Raw genomic sequence first — 23,873 nt, forward strand, 5'->3', positions numbered from 1 at the left:
TAGCAGGTGCATATAACTGTTTTTAGCAAAGTCAGTGCTCATCATTTCAGCTCAGCAGTTGGACTCTGTGCTGTAGGACTCGTGGAAACTCCCGTAACGCCCCCCTCCCCTAGGTACAAGAACAACTCTGCCACTGTCTTTTCATCTCCACAAGGAAGCCTGGCACCTTTCATCTGGCGAGTGTATGATTATTAAGTCTGTCTCATAACTCCCTTGGGAGACTCCCAAAAGTATACTTGAAGCCTCTGGAAAGATTAAACGTTTCCTTGCTTGTTTAGAAATTTCTATATGAAAATTTTATTTGGAGACTGAAAAAGCATATAAATTGTTCCAATAACGATTGTATTACATACAATACTTCAATCACTTTTTTAAAAAAAGGACAATTTACATTTTGTTCTGGGTGAAATAACTGTTTAATACTTGTCTAGCTTCATTTTTTCATTATAGAGTTTTAAAATATTGGTTGTTTTTACTAGCTAGAGAAGTGTGAGAATTGAGACTAAGTATAAAAAAAATATTTACAGTTAAAAAAAAAAAAAAAAGCTTTGCAGAATTTCATCTCACTTGTTAGCCTGGGAATATCTGCCATTTTTGAACTGTTCCTGTTCTCTCATGTTCGATTTTCATTGTTTCCTGTATATCCAATTAAAAAAATATATATATTCGTGATCTGCACTATCAATTCATTTGTTTGAAAGATAAATTGTTTAAAATGCTTCAAATCTGAGAAGGACATTACCTCAAAATACATTCTTCAATTTAGTTAATTAGGTGTGTTATAGTCAGATTGTATGTAATAGTTTTGAAAGTATTGCTCTAAGATGTTAATGTTTTTATTTATTTCTTTATTTATTTATAGAGAACTATTCTAAACCAGTGAGACAGTTTGTCTTTGCAAGTCAAATCAAGAGGTGGTCTTAATTGTGAAGTTATTAATTTCTTAACTATTTTTCAGTGGCAAAAATTAAATTAAAAAAAGAATAGAAGTTCAAGTGGAAACTAACTCATTAGTATTAATAAATAGTAGTAATCACCTCTAGAGAGCCATTTTTTTTTTAATTTATACACTTAGTGTATTGTTCTGTCCTGCATGATGAAAAGATTAATTAAAGAAATTAATCTGTGAATTAACACTGAAGTGGACAAGTTTAATGTACCTTAGCCTATTCTGTAACAGCTGCTCCATTGAACTTTGGGGTATTGGGATGGAGCAAATACATAAAACTGTATGAAACCCAGTCGGGCTGTAAGATTGACGCTGCCTTTAAAATATTCCCTGAAGGGCTGGGGCTAGCAGGAACCTTTGGGTCCCTCTGCTCCAACTCTGCCCCTTTTGGGCCACCCAGAGCAGGTGCCCAGCATCACGTTCAGGTGGCTCTTGGAGCCTCCAAGGAAGGAGACTCCACAACCTTTGGGCAGCCCATAATATTGTTTTTTATTATTTTGCATTACATCTCTGACCTTGAATGAAACACTTAGGTATTTTTATGCATGAATGTTCTTTTTGATGACAGGATGCGTTTGCAAATTTTTATATTAATCTATATTTCTGATGGTTACAAGCACAAATGTTAGGTGTGAGGTATGAGAACCTTGATCTTCCAGAACTGAATAAAGAGGGAGTCTCCAACAGGTGTTGAATTGCGTTAAATCTGCCTTTTAGTAGATGTATGGCAGTTTAAGAACTGAGAGTTTTGCTGCTTGGAGTATTTTGAACATTTGTGATTCACAAGAGTTTGGGACCACGTGTGACCCCTGAACATTATTAAAGTACCCTAATAGAAAATCTGTTAGTGGTTTCGGGTAATATAATTTAATGCATTTTGGTTAGCAATAACATTGAAAAACACATTAATCTTGCAATTCTTTGAGGTCTTCTGTTCTAAACTCTTTTTTCTATCCAAATTCCTCATTTACTGTGAGACTTCTCCTGCTGTGATAAACATTCCTCTCCAAAATTACTCCTGTGGTTTCTACAAAAAAAATGAAAACTTCTGAGTGGATTTAATCCTCAAAGAGGAAGGGGGTGGGAGGGGGGAAGGCAGCAAACATGCCTATCAGATGTCTATGGTAGACAATGCTGAAAAATCTCAAGTATAATTACTAAACGTGCACAAAAACTTGTCTGAGTGGGCACTTCCCTTCTAAATATGTACCAAGGACTGAGGTTATTAAGATCTTCAACACTTGTGAACTCTGTTTTTTTAGTTTAGAAAGCTTAATTATAATAATAATTAAGCCTTAACTACTGAGTCATGTCGTCTCTCTTATTGCTTATTTTGAGAAAAAAGTGAGCTCAATATTAGTGCCTTTTACTGTACTCAATTTACAAAACTCTTTTGTCTCTGTTTCAGATGATGTTGCACCATACTTCAAGACAGAACCAGGCTTGCCCCAGATACACTTGGAAGGAAACAGACTTGTACTTACGTGCCTTGCTGAAGGCAGCTGGCCCTTGGAATTCAAGTGGTTGCACAATGACAGCGAAATAACTGCCTACTCCAGTGAATACAAGTAAATAAAAAACATATCATAGCCTTCTCTAAGTGTAATTGTAGACAACCTACAGTATCTTAAAGCACCTCTGTAAATAGTAACATATTGATAATGTTTTCTTACGAAGACCATTTTTCGTATATGGATATGATCTCTGAGAGAATTTCTTTTACTAAAAACAATATTTAACACTCTAAAATAAAGGTTCTAACATAAAATATTTTAAGTACCAAAAAAAGCTTTTTGCTGGTTATGAAAATTTATACTCGTAATAAAGAGCAGGCGTATTCCTTGAAGCTTTTGTGTAGACGGTGTTCATTAAAAATCAGGACTTTGTTCAGAATCAAAAAAAAAAGGTTTGTCATTTTGTTTGCTACTCTAGAAACCTTGTTTCTCTACCTTGTAGACCAAGTACAGCATGCTGAAAGCAGGGCAAGCATTGGCTAAATGTTACATATGTTATGCTACTCCTCCTTGTAGAGAACTAACCTCAATGGGATTATTATTTTTAGCAAGATAAAAAAAAGAGCGTGGTCTATCTTCAACTCTGTATGCAACTTTCAGTTTCACTTCTGATAAAGCGTAGGTCTTCTAGTTTAAGAAACGTTTCTTTTGTGATTATGCACTTTGTTCCCTGGACCTCACTGACTCCTTCCTCATTCCTCAGCACATCCCATCAGGTAGGAGAAAAAGCACACTGTGGCTAATCTGAGCTACGTTTTTGTTGATAGGCAGCAGATGGCTGGCCAAACATCAAAGTGTGAAACAGCCAAGTTTTGTCTGCCTTTTCCTGAGCGGGAGCATTAACTGGGCCTCCCCTATGCAACTGCTTATTTCCATAATCTTGTAGAAATCTAATATTTATGCAGCTTCTGTGCATCTTTCAAATTTTGTTGGAATTAGCTAGTGAATTCAGAAGTTGTAAGGGGCAGGTATGTGACAGAACCCTGGTAACAACACTTGTCATTAGTAAAGCAAGCCAAATACTGCATATAAGCAATATAATTACTAAAAGTAGGGAAATGTTGTGTTCCACAACTATAAAAAGAAATTTAAGTATAGATTAGTACAAGAATATGGATAATGGTAAAAAGTTCCATATCATTACATGAGGTAGTCCATAATTAATTTTTTAACTAACATTGCATTACAATTTTGAAAATTTATTTTATATATTATTTACATTTACAGAACAGTAGCAAAGAATCCCTTAAACAGCATTTTAAAATGTTTGGGGGACATTTAGCACATAAAATACTGAGCAACCATTTCCAACAAAATGTACATTTCTATCTGAACTTCCCTAAAAAGTCAAGACTAGATTTAGATGAGAACACAGTCCTGAATAATGGCATCAATTAATGGTTGCTGTTTTCAAGCCTTGGGATATGCTGATACCTCAAAATAAGCCACATAAATGCAATGGGGTGGTGTTCAATTTACAGAAAAGATTTGTGAATACTTCTTAGAAAACCAACAAAATCTCTAATAGCCCAATTAATCACAGTGTTTGAACATCATTTGGGATAAATGCCACTGTTGTTTTGATCAACAATAGCGGAGTCCATTGCAGTTCCTTGGTAGAAGGAGCTGACAACAGCTCTTCTCCTTGTAAAGTGCTGAGAAAGTAACAGAAAGAAACTGTGTAGGAGGGCGAGACACACAATCATGGGGTGATAACAAAAAGCAAAGGCTAGAACTTGAGCTTTGTTGCTGTGCTAGTCCGAGAGACGCACATTTCATGATAGTAGAAAAAATATGAATAATCATGAATAATCATGTATGACATTTTGAAACTTAGATCAGTCTTGTGGTTCTCATTATGTAAATGCACATCTCTAATCAAGATCCAAAATTTTTAATGTAACTGTGCATTGCAGTATATGTTAGTGTATTGGATCACCTTTCCTAAGCTGTCTGTATACAGATCTGAATACAGTGCTCTGTTTCTTGTCATTGGATTTTGCACCAGGTGAACATGAGGTTCATGCTACAAGCTATTCATTTTCTGTTTATGTTCTCTTTTCCATTTGTAATTAAAACATCTGCTATAGAGGTGACTAAAAAGATGGTAAACTACTAATTTCCAAAAATAAATAGCATTGTCAAAAAATACTAATTTAGATATTGCAACCCCAGGAGTAATTTGTAGTTCGTCACCACAACCAGAGAATAGCCAAACAGGGTTTTGATTCTGTGGCCGTGCAAAGATTTTAAGGTTCCAAGAAAGTGTACATGGCATAGGTGCATTAGGAAGAATTAAAGCAAAGAACAAATATGCTTAGACATAAAAATTCCAGTTGCAAAAGTTGAACTTTGACCCCATAATAGTTTGTTCTGCAGCTCTTAGGTAAATACTCTGTTTAAATGCATGAATCTTTCCTGTGTAAGTGACTTCTGCTACAAGTTGAATCATCGATCAAAGATTTTCAGTAATTGATATTACTTAGTGTGTCTTAGTTAAAGTAATGTCTATATTGTAATAGGCTGGAAATATCCAAAGCTTATTATAACACACCAAGTGAGTAAAGAACTAATTGGAGTCTTTGCATTTTAACATTGGTGACCCTGAATGAACAGCTTTTCTTTGTAAACGATGCTGATTATGCACATAGCCTGGCTTTTATAGTGACTGTGCATGCACTAGTTTCTATTAAGAATTTATAAAACAACCTTATATGTTTGTTGTGATCTGAGATGCATGTAATGAAAACAAATCAATATTGCTGACTGAAGTAGCAATTTTAGTTGTGTCTATAATTTAAGGGTGTTCAAAGTTCAGGCAGTGACTTTCTTCCAGTTTTTTTCCTTAGGAATTAAGTTCTGGACTGAAGACATCTTCCTTAGTTGCTGTTGTGGCCCGAGGATATTAATTAAATTGAGCTTAAGAAACCAATGTTATGTCCAAGCAGTAGTGCACTTCCTTTGCAAACTACTTAAAAGTATCTGACCGGCATCAAATTTGTATGCCTGTTCATTCAGCATTCTTCCCCCTCTTATCTCAGACAAGAGCCATGCACCAGCCAAACCTTTTTTATGTCCTTTTACTTCTTTCCTTAGAGGTCACACTACTTTCCTCCTCCTTGCTTCTTACCTTTTACAACACCCTTCCAAAATATTTTTCAACCTCTTGCCCTTTTTTTTCTTTGACAGTCTGCACATATCCCATTGTACAATTACCCAGAAAAAAAAAATGAAATAATCCAATTTCCAAGACCATATTCCAGCGAGTGCCCATATGCTTGCCTTACCTGCACGGCGCTGGCTGGTGGGTGCACTGGGCTTCAGCAGGTTTGGGCTGTGCTGAAATTGGCAGCACAGATGGGATTTTTACCGTAAGCTCCTAAAAGTGTTCCTGCTAAAAGATTTTTCTTTAGGCTATGTATTAAGAATGTTTCCTGCTTGAAACATTAATAAGTCACAAAAGAAAACCAGTGTAAGATACTTCTGATCTAATTGAGTTGTTTTGTCCTAATAGCAGAAAAATGAACTCTGCGTTGTCTTGGTGCAGAGGAATAGCAAAGAAAGAAGCCTTTAGTTTTGGCTGTATTTAATAGACAAACAGAAGAATAAATGCTAGCCAAGTACAATACCAAGTCTTTATGGGAGGAAGAAAAGCTTGTAAAGCTGTAAACTGTGGTAAAATTAAATGTTACGAAGAACCGTCGATATTTGTCAGAATCTTCAAATATTATTTTTTGGCTAGCGATGGTTTGCAGCAGTCATCTGCCTGGCAGAGAAGCAAATGAATCTGGAAGAAATTTAGGAAGCCTTCTGTTGTGTTTATTTCTGTCCTATGCCCTGTTTTTTCACCTGTTTTGTGTTTCTTATGTCACACTTGTCAGATGAGGCAACATGGCTAATTCAGTTATGTATACTCACTGGACAGCAAGTATTTGTGTCTGATTGTCTGGCTTGCTGCTCCCTAACAGAGCACTGGTTTGAGTCTTCCTTCTCTTCCCAATACAAATTGCTGTAATCAGTAAAGAAAATTTGCTGGTTGCTCCAAAGCAGGTCAGGAGGAGTCAGCTTAGGCAGGCGTGCAGGCAGACGACACAATTGCCTATAATTGCTCCTAGGGAGCCAGGGTTTTCTAGGTATCACCTTGGTGAAATTTGTTGGGCTCTGTTTTTATTTGCCATTTTAGGTTGTCTGACCTATTTGCTACAATGTCTTTGATTGTAATTATAATGCAGTGATTATAGACTTCACTTATCACTTAAAGTAGATTTCTTGTATATCCTTTGTTTTTATGCTGTCTGATCCTTTTCACATATTAGCTCTGTATGTGGGTGTCTATAGTATGTGCGAGTATGGCAAGAGATCCTTTCTTTTAGTGGAATTAAATTTCAAAGATTAAAATTCAGCAGTATTATTTCCCCTTATCTTTTCATAAAGACTTTCATTAATCCTACCATAATATCTCCAGAAGGTGACCAGGGGGAATATGTGCTTTGATTAATGTTTGTTTAATGCAGGATTATCTATATTATTCATGTGTTTTATTCACATTAAAACTGTGCCTATCAGCTCATTTTCATGTTAGGTAATCAGATATAGTTGAATGAGGAAGGTAAGCATTAGCAGAATAAGCGACTTTTTAAGGATACTGAAGGGCAAAACAAATACAATGTACAGGGCAACATGTCTTTTCCAGTGCTCTTCTGAGTTCTGCTGGTCACGCAGCATAGTAAAAAGCTATTTTCATTGGAGAGCTTTCATATTTTTGTGAGGTTTTTTGCTGCCTCCATTTAGGTGGCAGTCTTCTTGTACCACCTCTAAATAAAATACCAGGCATTCTTTGCCTTATGAATGAGGGCAGAGGAATCTAAGCAAAACATTTAAGTTTATATTTCAAGAAAAATTGTGGAGACTAATTAGTACTTACCAAATGTAGTTCTTAAGACAGGGTTTTTTAATGCATATTAAAAAAAGTATCTTTAATTTGATACAATACAGATAATATTGTGGCCATAGACGAGAGACTATGTGACTACTATTCATAAGATAAAATACAGTATGTCTTTGAGACAATGTGTAAAGTATTAAAGGAGCAATAAGAAATGCCACAGAAAGTAGCATTGATCGACAGGTAAGAAGAGTGTTGTAATTCTGCACTTCTGTCTTGCAGGTACATCATCCCAGCTTTGCAGAGGTCCGATGCTGGCTTTTATCAATGCGTTGTACGAAACAGGATGGGGGCGTTGCTGCAAAGAAGATCTGAAGTTCAAGTGGCATGTAAGTTTGAATGGATGTTATTCGGTCATGCATTAGCTAACTGACTCTGTGGGTAAAACACAATGTTCTAATTATATTTGCTAGTTCAAAAATATATTGGATATAAAATTAATTTTGAAAATTACTATATTTACAAGAAGTTTCACATTCACTGTAGATGTCTTCTGGGAAACAAACAGAAAATGATGCAATATTAATTCTTTAGAGGGAGACTTAAACTCTTCCACACAATCAAAATGAGATGATGTGGAGATGGCTGTAGGATGAGTGAAAAATCTTGTCTTTCTCTAATATGCAGGGATTAACAAAGTCTATATAGCACAAAATAATCAAAAACAAAAGCCCGGCAGACAGGAGAGGATATCTGAAAGAAAACAGTGTGGTGGACAGACAGCTCTATGAAGATTTCAGATTATAACTTTTATGATAGAAAAGTACAGGTTTCGTAGCCAAAACCATGCTAACCAAACATTAAAGTCTGTTCCCCAAGCAGACTTATTATTTCATTACTTATTGGAAACAGTAATCATAAAATTCAGCCTTAGTCTTTTAAAACAAATAAATTGAGAGACAGTTTTCTATCCTGGATGTTAGCAATCTGATACATGGGATCAAATTTCTCATCCTCTGTATCAATAAATGAAAATTCAGTGGTAGTAAATGTCTTGACAAAGTGGAGTTCAGTTAAATTGAATTATGAGAAAAAAGTTCCAAGGAGCTGATGCAAGTTATTAACTCTGTCATGAGGGAAGTTGCATGGAATTTTCTGTGCTTGAAAGTAAAAACAGTTTTAAGTTGGTACTATGTAAGTTTTGGTGTCGTTCACTAACTTACTGTATTGCAGTAAATTACTGATATTACAGATATAGTCACATAATTTGATGTTTGATCTCTCAGTGGTATTGTTTCAGAGATACTAATATAAAAATTCTCTGCTGTCAGAATGGGATTTTCCTCCTCTGCCGTCTCCCACCCCTAATGCCCTTGCTGCATGCTCTTCTTTTAGTGATCTTGTCTGACATGTGTCAGACCCTTGGAGATAATTCTCAGAATATTTTTATGCTTTAGTGGATTGTATCAGGTCACAGAGGATCTAGTGAAAGCTGGTACAAGTGAGGCAGCTGTGAATGGGGTGGGGGGTTCCAACAGGGAAGATGGAGCAAGAAGAGAGCAATGGGGAAAGATGGATCGAGAAGGAAAAGCAAAGGTGAGTGTGAGACGCTTTTCTTTCTATCACAGACTGCCATTAGATTAGCCTGAAAGCCTCAGGAGGTGCATCCACAGGTGTGGTTTCAGGGAGCAAAAAATCTGGCACCAGTACTGGAGAAATGTCCTCATTTTCTCCTCCTCCTTCCCACTAATTCTTCCCACTCTTGTTCCGCAGTGTAGTGCATTATCCCTTTAGGCTGAGCTGGAAAGCTTGTTTGTGCAGCTGTAGACTTGAGAAACTTCTCCAATACTTGGGAAAATAAAAATTGTAGGGTTTGTTAAAATTGTTCATTCTCGTCCCCCCCATCTGGTTCCCCACACAGCTGTACCACGGTTGTAGTGGCGGAGCAGAGGGAGCAATTCTTGAGGAAGTGCTTGTGGGAGTGATGGGGAGGAGGCGGCACAGGAATAGTTTACCTTGATACTGCTCAAGAATTTTGTCTTCTGAAAAGACAGCTTTATTCCCTTCTGAATGAGGAAAAAGTGTTCAGTCAAGTGCTTTATTTCTCCAGGCTTTTATTTTCATTTTTGTGTGTGTGTGTATTTGGTGGTTCTTGAGAGAAAGAAGTGTAATAGTTTACTTTTCAGTTTTCAAATTCCACCCTCCCTCCCCCCATTTAATATGTAGTTCTGCAGTGGGAACAAGGCTAAAAAGCTGTCTCTTAAGACTTCTCTCTGTGAGTTAAGCAGCTTATTTATTTATTTATTTGCACTGATAAAGCCATTGAGACAAAGCAAAGCAGATTTTGTGTGACCTGGGAGATCTTTGGTCTTGATCCTATAGTGACCTATATTGCTTCTGTTGTGAAACTTCTCAGTCAGACTTGCGCTTTATTCGCATGGATTCCAGTGTTCTACCAGCTTTAAACATCCTTTCTCCTATACCCAGAGTAGCTACTGACACTATGTGATTGTGTTTTAACATTTTCAATCTAAATTAATTGTTTTAAGGTACATAGGAATAATAAATTACCTGATATTTTACCAAATTTTATTTTGTTATTTCTGAAAACGTACTGGAAAGTAGCATTAGAAGAGGTCACTCAAGTCAGCTTATCCGCTTATCAAGAGTTACAAGGAACTATGTATTAGATGTTTAACTCAGAAAGGTTTACAGGAAATGAACAATTTTTTGCCACTGGCTACAAAATGCTCACTGATACACTTTAAGAAACTTAAGATCTCTAGTGGAAAATTGTAAGGCACCAGAATAAGCTGGATTGAGAAAGATCTGAGGTATTTTCCCTGTCCTCTGTATCTGAAGTAGCAGGGAACTTGTTAAATAATTTTTAAAATGTTCTTAATGCATGCTAATGTATGACTTAACTGAATGGGAACAGGTATGTGTGTGAAAATTGCTGAGTAAATCTTAGTTACAGAATGGGCTTAAAACTCTTGGATTGTGAAGACTAAAATAACTATGACAGGGAAGTTAATTAGATCCACCTACGTGGTTTGAAACTTCAAGTAGCTGATATGATTACAGTTGTAAGAAATAAGGAGCAACAGAGGAATACGGTGATGTTTATGTCTGAATAAATAACGTGAAAATCAGAAAGATAATTAAAGCTGTAAAATACCATGTGTTTTTAATTCCTGGTTTTGTTCCATCTCTTCTAATCTCCTTTGATCCACAGACCTGATAGTGTACTTCCATGTTTCCATGTCCCTTGCATCTCTCTGCCCCAGAGAGCCTGTAAAGAACCCCGTGGCCTCTAAAAACAAAACAAAAGAATTCAGTGGCAGAAACCAGAATAGTCATGTGTATTGGTTTCTTGGTTTAAAGCAAATTAAAATGCATAGAAGTTCTTTGGAGGGTGAATAAGTAGGAGCCTACAGCCCTGCTCATTTTAATGGATAGAAATAAGATACAAAAAGCAAAAGAAACCAAAGGAAAAAAAATGTTCACTGAATTTTTAACAAGGACTCCATAGATACATGAACTTGTCTGTGAAATGAAACCTTCAGCAACAGGAGTTCTGCAATTGTTGTTTTCTTTTTTCCATTAATATTTTTGCTAAAAGCTGCTGTTGAATACTACTGATGCTTTTGTAAATGTCAAAGACCTATTTGAATCATAGTATAGTGCCAGAAGAACTAATTGCTACCAACATGACTATAAACTTGTTATTTTGATATGCACGTGGGTATAATGGCTTACTCAGATCTGGCTATTCATTCATTTGACTACAGGTGATGCAGCTGCTTATTTGTGTAGAATAGAAGGAAAGATGCTATGATAAAAATATTTAGTGAACAGAAATTCATCAAATTACACGTACCAATTGTGTTTCCTTGCATTGCATAGGAATTGATTTTATATACCACAAGGACTTATTAAAAACAATAATAAAACCAGCAAAAACTGCATTAATATGTCACTTTTCGTTAAAAACACTTTGGTATTTGAAAAGAACGCTGTTGTCATTCTGTACTGCTGACTGATGCACTTCTTGCATGCGCTAGCAACACTTGGCTTTGCCTTATGCCTTACTGCTCACCCAAATCCGTGTTAATTAACATTGTCTCATGATATGTCATGTAATATTGACTAATTATAGCAATATCAATGACTATTGTGAAGCAGAATTATTTCTTTTTCTGGCCACTGAAATGAAACGGGGAGTGAGACAAGAACTTCAAGGACTCAATGTAATTTTTGTCTTTACAGACATGGGAAACTTCATGGACACAAACCAGAGAAAAACAGTGACTGAAGGGCAAGCTGCTGTTCTGAATTTCCTGCACATCCTCAGCTATCCAAGACCACAAGTGACATGGTTTAGAGACGGGCACAAGATTATACCAAGCAGCAGAATGTAAGTCAATTTAAAGCTCAAAAAACCCCACCCTACAATATGATTAATTACCTTTGATAACACAACTTACATTTAAAGTAAGCTAATTAAGTTTTAAAGAGAATAAAGTAGCCTCGTTCATACTAAGTTTGAGATAAATTACTATTTTAAGACCATCTCTGAACTTCCTAAGCAGTTTGACATAATAATTCATGTGGTTTTAATGGTCCTGGTGCAGCATAAGGGAGCAGATATGTTGAATGCCTGCATTTCCTTCATGCTATTCATTTCCGTGATACATTTTGGAAAAGTAAATGCTCATCTCTCGATTATATTTACTTCAGTGGACTAAATGAATACTTAGATTTTTCTTTTTTGATGAGTCTGATTTTCTCACATGGACTTATGCTCAATACTGTTTCCCTCACCATGCAAATCTTATTTTTCCTCGTGTTTTTAGCTTACAATGAAAGTTTATTTTTGACTAACTAGCAGCTCACCCAGTAATGGCAGAAGATCACTGTGATTAGTTGTTATCTCAAGATGTGCTTGTTTATCATTTTCTGAAATGGTTGTAAGGCCATTCTGTGTTTTAACCTTAAACTGATTTAAAGACTGCGGAGGCTAGCTGTAAAATTTAAAAAATGTTTATATATAAAATATATTTATATAAATATATAGATGTATATCTTGTCAAATTTGTTAGGGAATGCCAAGAATGTTGGTGGTTATTTCATCTTTGCAGTGTGTTTTCATGTGTTCCAAGTTTCAAGACATGCTAGCAAGTGATGGTTATGGGATCTTAGGAAGCTGCAGAAAGGCTGCTGAGTCTTCAGACTTTATACTAGAGAGGGAAAACTCTTGTTGGATTTTAATTTTATTAATCCGTACTGCATATTTTACTGCTGCTCATGTTCATTTTGTAAATGCAAAAGCTGGTATTACAGACTCTTTGAAACTGTTAAAATTGGTATTGCAAGGCTGTGAAGCAAATGTGTAATAATTTATGAGTAGTTTAATAGTAATTTGATGGGAAACAAGCTGGAAGCTGAAACAATGGGTTTCTGGGCAATCTCTTGAAGAGAGTGAAGTGACAAATCCTGAGTTATTAACCATTAAGAACCTACTTCTTGCACTCCTGCTGCATGACAAATTTTCTTTTCTCAATGCTAAGAATACACAATTAAAAAAATAATTGCAGATAGTGAAAAAGCCTTGTTGTCCAGGTATCAGGCAGTTTCTTGGAAACAATTGCTGGGGAACAGAACAGAGCGACCTAGACAAGCATGTAGCGTCTGAAAATGAGTTTCAGTTAGGTTCTCTTACAGTTTGGGAAAATTACAAGTAGAGATGTGTTTCATATATTTCTTAATTTTCAATTCTTATTTTCATATGTTATGCTTTACTCTTACTCCTTGTCTGTTGGGATTTTTAGGGTAAAATCACTTTTAATTCATAGCACTGCATTAACGTTTATGAAAGGGGAAAACTGGAGAACTGTAAAATTCTGTTTTATAATAGGGGTGGAATATAACCAGTTTTTTCAACATATATTTTATTTACCTGGTCAGAAATTTCATCTGAAAGGAATTTCCCACCACAGATGTGGTGGCTGTCTAGGAAATTGGGAAATTGAGTGTTTTTTTTTTTTTGCTTTTGTTTTTTAGAAGTACACATGCTGAAAGTGTAAACCTCCTTGGAAATTTAATGTATCTCATACAATAAACCTTATAAGTTCATAAGTTCAGGAAATGACAGGTTTATGGTACTCACACTAATCACTTGCGCACTCTGTGTGCAGTAGGTCTGCTGCTCCCTCAAAGTATTAGAAAAATTGTAGGGCACCCATTCACACATTGCTGCCTGTGAAATTCTGGAAGTAAATATGGCAGCCCTAAAAAATACTTGAAACGCAAGACACACAGGGGATGTGAAAAAAAGTGAGAAATGTAAAAATAACCTTTCTTACCATAACTGTTATTCTCCTCTGTGGAGGAGATTGTGCATTTCAAGTCATGTTTTCTGTACGCTAGGAGGTGTATCAATTTAACTCATCTGTTTAGTAGGTGATCCAGTGAGACTGATGCATCTATCTAACAGGATCAACTGCTAAACGGATCAGTTAAATTGATGCAACCACCTTGTAGAGATGCTCTTTAAACTGGTTAAAAGTCCCTTATATTGCTAAATCAATATAAAGCTTTTTTAATCGTCTTAAGCTTATTATGATTTAGCCGAATCAGTCAGCTAGTCATTCAGCTATAATAATGATTTCCAAGTGACGCCACAGTAGTGCATGCAGACTGAGGACATAAACAGTGCTGAAGACAAGGATAGAAGAGGTGGTTATGGTACACAATAATTTCTTGTAAGTGCCTGTTGAATGCAAAGTTGGCATTGTCCCATTTTTTTTTTATTTGTAGCGAATTCTAAGAAAACTGTTCATTCATATAGTTCCTCGAGTTAACTTTTACTTACACAGAAGTCTTAAGGACTACTGTCCTTGTTGGACTGAATTAATTTCATAGATGTGGAAAGAGACACAGGCAATGCGCTGACTTTTCTCATGAGGTGAGAAATATGAAACATCAAAAGTGAGGAGTAGTTTTGGAAAAAAGGAAAAAGGTGTCTTGAGCTGTTTCAAGGAATGGCATTTAATTGGCTCTGCAGCAAGGTTTACATAGCAGTTTTAAAGTAGTAAATACTGATGTCATTCTCTTACTGTTTACTGCTATTTAGGAAATTTAGGGGAGGACTTTTGCCACCTCTTCAGTGTTCCCATAGTACTGTATTTCTAGGGAGCTAAGACAACAAAGTGTATTGCTGAGTTGTCACAAAATTCTGGTATTGCTGTATGTATTATTTTGGAGATGCTTTACAAACATATCAAATTAGACTCTTGTACTTTGGGGTTTCTAATATTATTTGTATGCCTTAATACAGTTGCTAGCTCTAATGAATTCCGATGACCAGATGGAACAGACCTGTAATTTCCTGTTTCTCCTACTGGTCATTAACCTGGAAAGTACCAACTGTTTAGAATGAGAATGGGAGAATTGATTCAGTGGATAGCTTTGGCTTCACAGCCTTTTATGAAGGAAAAGTCAGAATGGCAATTTTACTCTGAACCAGCATAGACACGATATTGCTGGGAGAAAGTTTCATTTTGAGACATGGGCTTTTCTTTTTTTTTTTTTTTTTTTTTTTTCCCCAAACTGCATATTCTATTTAACTTAACTAGCAGCATAATTCATGGCAGAAATTTGTAGCAAATAACTATGTATTAGTTCCTACCTCACTGCTGTTTATGCCATAATATTTGTCAAAGACCCAAGATAAGAATAATGGGTGTTATTTTTTTTATATAACCTTTCTAATGACAAGTTCCTCCTAAATGAGTGGGCATGTGAAACTAACAAATCTCTTTATAATATATGAATGTGAAGCAAATGGCCTGCATATACTCAGGGGGTTGTTGATATAGTTTCTGACTTAGGGCCAGTAACCTATCTGCAGCAGAGCTAGCGTGATATGATGGCATGTATTTAAAAATTTAACTTCTAGGATTTTCTTCCCCCACTTAGTGCAGTGTGCATATATATATTCATTTTGGCTTTTGTGCATTATCCTTCGCAAAGTCTCAATTCAATATTTTAAAGGCATGTTCCTAGATCATCAGTAGGAATCTGCGGACATGCTAGAAAAGTATGAAATGGGGAATCAGAGAGAGAAGACAAGAAGTTCAGTAGCAGGAGAAAGTAAGCAAGGAGAGGAATTAGGTTCTGGGATGTTTTTTTTATAGTTAAATTATGTGAAATTTTTCATAGGAGCTTTAGAAGTTGCTTCATATTACACCTTGACAGATTAATGTTTTCCAGATACACCAGTAGACTAATGTGGAATAACAACTGTGCTGTTATCCAGGGACTTGACTGATGGGATGATTCCACTTATTTCCCCTCACATCCTACAGAAAACAATAACCTCTTTAAAGGTAACTCTATCAAAAGAAATTGCTACTCTGAGTTGTCACGTCTTCAGCATACCTTGCCTGGGTGTACTTCATCAGGCAGATGAGCAAGAGTTCAAAGCAGAGAGCATTTCACTTTCTTTACATGAGGCATCTACACCTTGAAGAGGCACACAGGATGGTAGTACTGTTCAGGTCTACAATTGCCTTTCAGTTGAAATTGTGAGGAATTAAATCCTTAGTATTCTTAGGTGTGTTTTTTTGTTTGTTTTTACACTTTTTTCTAAGTGAAGGACTTTTTCACTGAAAAAGTTCACTCGAGCAGTCATTTCATTTATTCTCGATTTCTTCTTTAAGAAGAAAACTTGTACTATAAGGACATTTTTGCTATCTTCAGTAACTTTCTAGAGTGAAACTTTTTCCCCCCTAGCAAGCTAGGGATAGATGAATATTAACTCTTTTGCTAGTGGAATTCTGTCTGTTGCAAATTAGGGAAGTTGTTTTTTGTCATGTAAAATCAGTTTTGGGGTGTCCTTTTTAGCTGGGTGGATGTTTGCCACCCAGTTAATTGTAAATGGATCAAAACACTTCACAAATGCACTACTTCATCCTGCCAGACAGTGAAGATGAATTGCATTGCCTTTAGATATACATGAATATCTTTTTTTTTTTTTTTTTTCCAGTAAGAACGATTAATTATGCATTTGAATGTGTGTGGTCATTACTAGCTCTTACAGAGACTAAATGTGCTGACAGATTGTGCAACAAAAATATGTCAGGCACAAGCAGTCCTCAAATATGACTTGCTTTGTTTTTGGGCACTCATAATACCTTGCAACTAAGCAAAGCTGGTACAGACTTTCTAGCCATTTGTTAAGGTAAAATGGCACATACATTAATGACAGTCTAACAAAGAATAGTAGCTATAGCTGAACAGACTTGAAAAATGAGAAAGAACAAAGTATCTGGGAGTAATATATTTGATTTTGGGTTGATATTAGCATTAGATTAACTTTTGGATGATAACAGCTCACTTAATGCTTCATGTATACATTTTTCACTTTAAAACAAACACCACTTCATTTTATATGAGCAGTTCTAGCGCCAACAATGCATTTCTCTGCAAATACTAGCCTGTCATACAACTTACGTTAGTTGCACATAATTACTTTTCACATACACCAGATAATACTTTAATTAAAATTCTGATGATTAGCATTAACGAACAATAAATTCAGAGACTGTCAACTCTGCTGTGTATTAGCTGAGTAATAATTTAAAGAATAAAGTTTGCAGATCTCTCCAGTCTGCTAACGTGTTATGAAGTGGCACCTCTCAGCAGTAAGAGGCATGACAAGAAAACTGAGTCGCTTTCATCTATCTCTACCTTTTACATGTTCCACATTAATTTTCAAGTCAACTTCTAAGTACCTGAGAAAGAAGAATATATGGTAGAATTAAATTACTCCCTGTAACTGAAATACATTACTATTCTGTTATTAATTTTTAAGTAAACTTTTGCATTGAGTGATTCAAATTTAAAGGAACAAGCATCACAAGAAATCATCTCACACAATTTTACTGCTATGCCCAGGACTTGCAGGCATACAAAAGACTGTAGGGAAACCTCCCTACATCTTCTCAGTTACTAAGTTGGATTCCTGGGTGCTGTCAGTGGACTGTTTTGAGTATTATTGTCTACTGTGTTCAGTAGAGGGAAAACATTAACACCTCAGTTAACAACAAATCCCAGGATTATTTTCTAAAGCTGTTTGACTTGTCTAGATTCAACCTCGCTGTTTTTCCTCTCTGCTCAAAGTTTGCCACTGGCTTTAAATATGTGTTTTAATTATTAATTTATTCAGACCTCTTAACTTTTAGGATGAAACTTCTAGTTGGTTAGGTGAAGGGAGTTGTATTTGTGGACCATGTGTGCTGAATTCATGGTGTGTAGGAGGGACACAGCCCATCACAGCAAGGAAGAGAGACAGTAGAAGAAAAAAATGCTGCAAAACCATGCCTCTTTGAAGGGCTCATTTGAAAGCAAATTGTTCCCAAGAGAGAAATTCTGAGGAGGTGCAACGCACATTTTGGGATTTGACCAATATTTTTCATTATGAATTTGGACCATAAAACATGGAGTTTTGTGTATATATATATATATATATATATGTATAATATTTATTTATTTATGAATCAGGGGAAGTTGCTGCTATTACACCAGCACTGCAAAACCCGTGCTTTTGAGAGTTGATGCTTGGAACTATTACTGTTTTAATGGGCCTCAGCTACTCTTGGTATCTCTCAGTGCAATCTTCAACAGCTGTAAATATCAGTGAAACTTTAAAGATAGCTAAGAGAAAAATCTGACTACTAGATACTGCTTTTCCCAAGATGATTACATTAAAAGAATAAAATCATTTTTGTGTGTGTGTGTCACTACGCTTATTAATCATAGATTTAGAATTTGTAAAACAACAGGGAATGGATGGAAGTGTCACTAGAAAGAAACCTTTTTGCTCTAAGTATGATTTAGTTATCACTGCTTGCAGTGAGATATTGATTTATGACTCTGTTGCTTTCTGGAGACAAATGTACTTGGAAAAAAAACTGTGGACTATGAGCAAAGTGTTAATAGCATTACTCTCTGAAAGGAACTTGCACTATTTTTCTAAAAATCATATCTGATCTAGACGTGGATAGATACGAAGACTCACTGTCATTGTACTTTGGGGCTCACTCCTTCCACCTGCTACATTTCCAGAACTAATTATACTATTAGGAACAAATCACTAATAAAATTCCTTAAGAGCTGACGTGCTTTTGTGGGAACACATTTTTTTTTTCTATCTTTGAACTACCCTATCTTCAAACTGAAATATTTTTATGTGCAGACAAGATAAGACCTTTTAGAAGTGTTGCAATCATTTCTAAGAGCAAATATGCCAGATAGAGCTCTTGTTTTATGCTTAACAAATAGCAATTATTTACAAATCCCTATGAACAATTTATTTCCTATGACCCCTCATGTATCTGTATCTTTATGGAAATAGATGCAAAATGCTAGTGACTTATCAAGTATAGCAGCAGGTAATGTCTTATGTTTACCAATTAGCTTTTATTAATCAAAACTGACTGAAGTAAAATGTATCTGTCAGTACTTCGGCTGTTTACTACAAGGGATTATTAATTTTCTTTCTATGCAGAGAAACAAATACTGTCTTTCCTCATGATTCTGCTGGGTTTTTATATGATGTGTGAGAGTGTTAAGACACACGTTTGTAATTTTATAATATGAATTTATGTAGAACCATCTTAAAAGCCTATCGTTTTGGCAGATTTATTTTCACATTGAAAACTTGTGTGATTCAGGAGGAGGGAAAAAAAGCAGAACTTTGCACACTGGGGATGTGTTGCGGTTTTTGTGGTTGATTTGCATCAAGTCTAGTTTGTTAACAGTATTCAACTTGATTTAAAGAATTTGGTACAGGGAAGCAAATGTGAAGCAGACCTTACATTAATTAACGCTACAGAGAAGGAAAGAAGTTGGCAGCCTGCCTATGGCTTATCTCTGATCCGTAGTTGTGAGTGGAATCTTTAGCTGTTTTCTGTCTGGCCTTCATCTAACAGATTCCAGATGAATTTAAATAGATTGTAAATGCCCTGTCTGAGCTTTCACGGGCCTATCTGATCTGTATGAGAAGGATGATTTTTAGCTCTGGTGAAACTTTCTAAAGGCATCTCACAATTAAAAGAGAAAAAACAGTCAAACTGCCAGTTTTCATACAGAATTTGTCTGCTGCACATTAGCACTACCCTTTATTTGTTTATATGTCTGTGGCTATTTATATGTGTTAGCCAGATCTGTTGCTATAGATGTCAGGACCAATTCCAGACATAGACAAAAGGCATCTGGCTGCTGAGTGACCACAGGCATTGCTTGCTCACCTTCGTGCTCTTCGCCTTCCCCTCCAAAATCCAGCCACTAGCCAGATCAGCCTAATTGTCATCATAGCAGTGGCAAGGGGTTGGGATGAGAGGGAGATGTCCATGCCTCTCCACCCCTTCTGCTGGTACGTGCTGTCAGTGCAGCCATGAAGAAAAGCAGCTGGGTCAAGGCAAGTGTGAAGTCTGCGGGGACTGGGTGGGATGGATGTGGGTTGTGTGGTGTCCAACCCCGATGGAGAGAAGGCAAGGCAGAGAGGAACCTGGCCAGGGGAAGGGTTCCAAACACTACAAGAGGGAGAGATTTTTGCTGTGCCCTCCTAGACACTGCTCCCCTTCAGCCATACCCTTCTGTTGCTGGTAGAGCTGAATGTGGCCCACGTTTCGTCTGTGTGGTTGGGGATCTGTAGGCTTGGAACCAAGAGTGATTGAACAACAAATGTATAGGTTAAAAAGCAAGAGAGGAAACATCTTAGGTTATGGATTCAGTATTGGCACGTTGTGGCATTTTTTCTGTTATATGTTCCTGGCTATGTGAATTCTCAAACCAGAGATATAAAGGAGACTTTATTTGGGGAAAGCATTGAGGGTAAGATCTGTACAAAGCCTTTTTATGTATTTTTTTTTTTTCTGCAAAACGCCAAAAGCTATTCACTTTTTAAAATAGAGTTTTGCTAGATTTTGCTCAATAATTTTTCAAGAAACTGCATTTGTTGTTGTCCTTCAGCAACCAATACTGTTTGCAAGAATTTTAACAACTCTGTTGCTGTCTGCCAGCTGCCATGTGTTCTTGTTCCTACTCCCAGTGTAATACTTCTTCACTGGAAGAAGAGTGCAATACTTTTATAATAATCACTAGTTCGAATCACTGATTATTTTAAAACATCAAAACTCATTTTTGGCAATCCGTCATCTGTTTCCATGGGAACTGAAACTGGCCTTAGCAGCAGCAAGAAGCAGAGTTTATTGGGATACTTATAAATTTCAATGGCTGTTGTTCTACAGCTGCATTTTATGTTTACCCAACATATACTGCAGCAAGAAGCTCATAATACGCTTTTAAATTTCTATGTACATTTTATTTTAATTTTTATTCACGTTTTTCACAACTTAATAAAAATGTTGTAATGAAGGAGAGAGAAAATGTCAATAATCTTCAACATGTGCAGTCAATATTGGGTGTTTCCATCAAAGTCGAATTGCAGGCATTCCTATTCTTTTATTAGGACTATGACAAAAGAGAATGGAAAAATGTCCTGCCTTGAGGGGGCAACATATAGGCAGAGGGTCCCACATTCAGGTGTCAGGTACACGTTGTTCCTTGGTAATCTTATCCTTCTGTCCTATGTCTGGAGTGTGCAGAGGCTAGTGTAGCTCCACCAGTTCTCAGTTCTTGCTTCACAGAATCACAGAATCACCTAGGTTGGAAAAGACCTCAAGATCATTGAGTCCAGCCTCTGACCTAACACTAACAAGTCCTCCACTAAACCATATTGCTAAGTTCAACATCTAAACGTCTTTTAAAGACCTCCAGGGATGGCAACTCCACCACTTCGCTGGGCAGCCCATTCCAATGCCTAACCATCCTTTCGGTAAAGTTTTTCCTAATATCCAACCTAAACCTCCTCTGGCACAACTTTAGCCCGTTCCCCGTCGTCCTGTCGCCAGGCACATGGGAGAATAGACCAATCCCCACCTCAGTACAGCCTCCTTTAATGTACCTATAGAGAGCCATAAGGTCTTCTAAGACCTTCTAAGGCTTCTGTATGGGGTCTGTGCTTTCACAGGAGCTTATCTTAGATTTTTAGAATTTACTGTTACTACCATAACAACTTCCTAAACTAAATATATGCCCTCGCATCTGTGTATTGGTTTTATCAATAACTTATTCATATTTATTGTCATTCACATATTTGTATAATTATAAACAAATCAAGCTATATTTTCAAAGAGATGGATTTATCTACTTTTGCATTCATACGTAAAGTTAAAAATAAAATAAAAGTGATGTAATAAGGAGGAGGATAAATACCTGGTGTGTATTGTCTAAGTGTTACAGCAAGATTATGTACAAAGAATATTGTGCAACCATTTTAGTGGGTCCTAGATCTTGTATGAACTGGATACAACTCTAGTTTCAACAGCATTATCTGAGGAGTAAATTTGTTTTTAAGAAAATTTTTAGCAGCAAAATTGAAAATATCTTAAAGGCATTTTGTAAATAGGCCTTTATCGTATGTTGATAATTTAAAATTTCAGTACAAAGAAATAAGCTAATATGTCACTGATAATTTAATAAAGCCAGGGAGTTAGCAAAATCTCCTTGCTTCAGTGAAATAAAGAGAAGTGACAGGTTAACGTTTTAATGCCTGATAGCTTTTAATCCATAACTGTCAGTGTTGATTCCACTAAATAAAAAAAGTTTATGGGGCTGAAGGTTCACTAATCAGGATTCATAAAGGTAAAATTTCAGTTGTCATCCTCTCATCCTCTTGCCCCTTTGAGAAGCCACTTTTATTCAGGAAAAAATTCCAGAATGGAAAAGAAATACCAAGCATGAAGTGAGAAAAAAATAATTTGTAAAATATACCTTACTTTCTCTCATGAAACCTACTGAGGTAGTCTTGGATGAGTTAAGAACCTCACTATCAATCCTTTTTTATTCATTTTTTTCATTTATTTAAGAAAAAAATATTTAATTGGTTGGAAAATTACAGATTGTGAAGCACCTTTTTGAATTCTCTTTTTACTCACTAGAAGTTGGTAAATGAATTGTGGGGTCTCAGAATTCTGTCATCAGCTCTGAAGTCTGCTGTACCAAATGGGATATTCACTTAAACTGGTCTTAAAAAATCTGTTACTGGTAGGGGTAATGTAATGATATTTGAAGTAAAATATGTATGTTCATTGAATGCAATACATATTTTTCTTTTGATATGGATACCTTAGTATGAGGTAGCACAGGCAGATTGTTTTATACCAAAAGCAAAAATGATGTATTGTTTAACACCTTGTTTTGTATATAGCATGAGTAATACACAGAGCATATGCATGATGTACATTTGTCAAATGGTATGACAGCAGGTCTAAGTCACCCAGCTAGATGCCAGATAATTTGCTAATAGTTCAAATCTTTAATTCCCTACTATTTCATTTATCCCTGTGAAAATGACTTAATAATAAAACCTTTGTTTGTGTAACATCAAAGGACTTTTCAAAGGGTTGCTTTTTTTTTTTTTTTTTTTTCTTAATATCATACCTTAAAAAAAATAATCCACTGGGTCTTTACTCACATGCAAATGTTGAGTATCTTCTTTTATTAAACTGCAGGAGGGATTTACCAGAATTACGATAAGGACTCTGAAAGTGTGCTCAATAAATGCTAATGTAAAATCTAGTATTTTAATAGGTTTCTTAAATTTACATTTTTAAGTATGGTACTCTGAGTTTTGAAGATTTGGGCTCTCATTTTGACACTCTGTTCCAGCAGTTTTCTACTCTTTGAATACAGTCATGCTTTATAGAAGTTCTTTGTATTTGTTTCATCTTGTAACTATCAGAGATGATTGCACACTGTGTTAATGCTAGCTGTAAAGGGGAAGGGAGGGTGTGTAGGGCAGGGCTATGCAGAGGCTGAAGTATGTTCGGGTGGGGAAATCCTTAGAACAGTGAAGTATTTCCTCCCTAGGCCATGCCATGCCTCACAATAACAACAAGGTGCTTCGTTGCACTGCACAGATAAGTAAAGAACAGGGGTCTTCTGAGTCACTCACCTCTGTAGCAGCAGGGGCATTTTAACTTAGGTGAAAGCAGTGAGAAGGATCAGCAAGGAGAATAAAAATGGAAACCTTTCTAGAATAGCTTAAAATAGAACAAACTGGAAGAGCAGCTGTAGTTGCCCATGAATTCCTGTCAGTATTGTTCTGAGCCATTTTGGTATATGAATAACTCACATTATTCTTTCAAAACCCCCGTAGTGCTTTACATTAGTTAGCACTTGTTTTTTCAACCTTCCCTGTTCAATTGTAGCCTTCTCTAGTCATGAATAAGTAAATTTGCTTTGTCCTTTGCATTTTTGCCATATCACAATTCATAATTCAACATCAGCCAATTATAGAAACATTAAGATTGTTCAGAATCAACTCTGCATCTTAGTTATCTCCTTGGCAATTGGAGCAGGATTTGTGGCATTAGAAAGGCTATATGGAGTACAA

The 23,873-nt window shown here is 36.1% G+C and overlaps 1 protein-coding gene across 1 annotated transcript in view; it reads left to right on the forward strand.

Moving 5' to 3' along the window:
* SDK1 (sidekick cell adhesion molecule 1) overlaps nt 1-23,873 on the forward strand; it is a gene marked incomplete at its 5' end in the record, with an annotated part of 391,349 nt that overhangs the window by 108,640 nt on the left and 258,836 nt on the right. Inside the window, 3 exons of the mRNA XM_084295713.1 lie at nt 2,358-2,517; nt 7,631-7,737; nt 11,618-11,765. Of these exons, the coding sequence (XP_084151839.1) occupies nt 2,358-2,517; nt 7,631-7,737; nt 11,618-11,765 (415 nt within the window). The remainder of the gene's footprint in view (nt 1-2,357; nt 2,518-7,630; nt 7,738-11,617; nt 11,766-23,873) is intronic.

This window comes from Netta rufina (assembly GCF_964035555.1).
Source record: "Netta rufina genome assembly, chromosome: 15".
Lineage (NCBI taxonomy): Eukaryota > Metazoa > Chordata > Aves > Anseriformes > Anatidae > Netta > Netta rufina.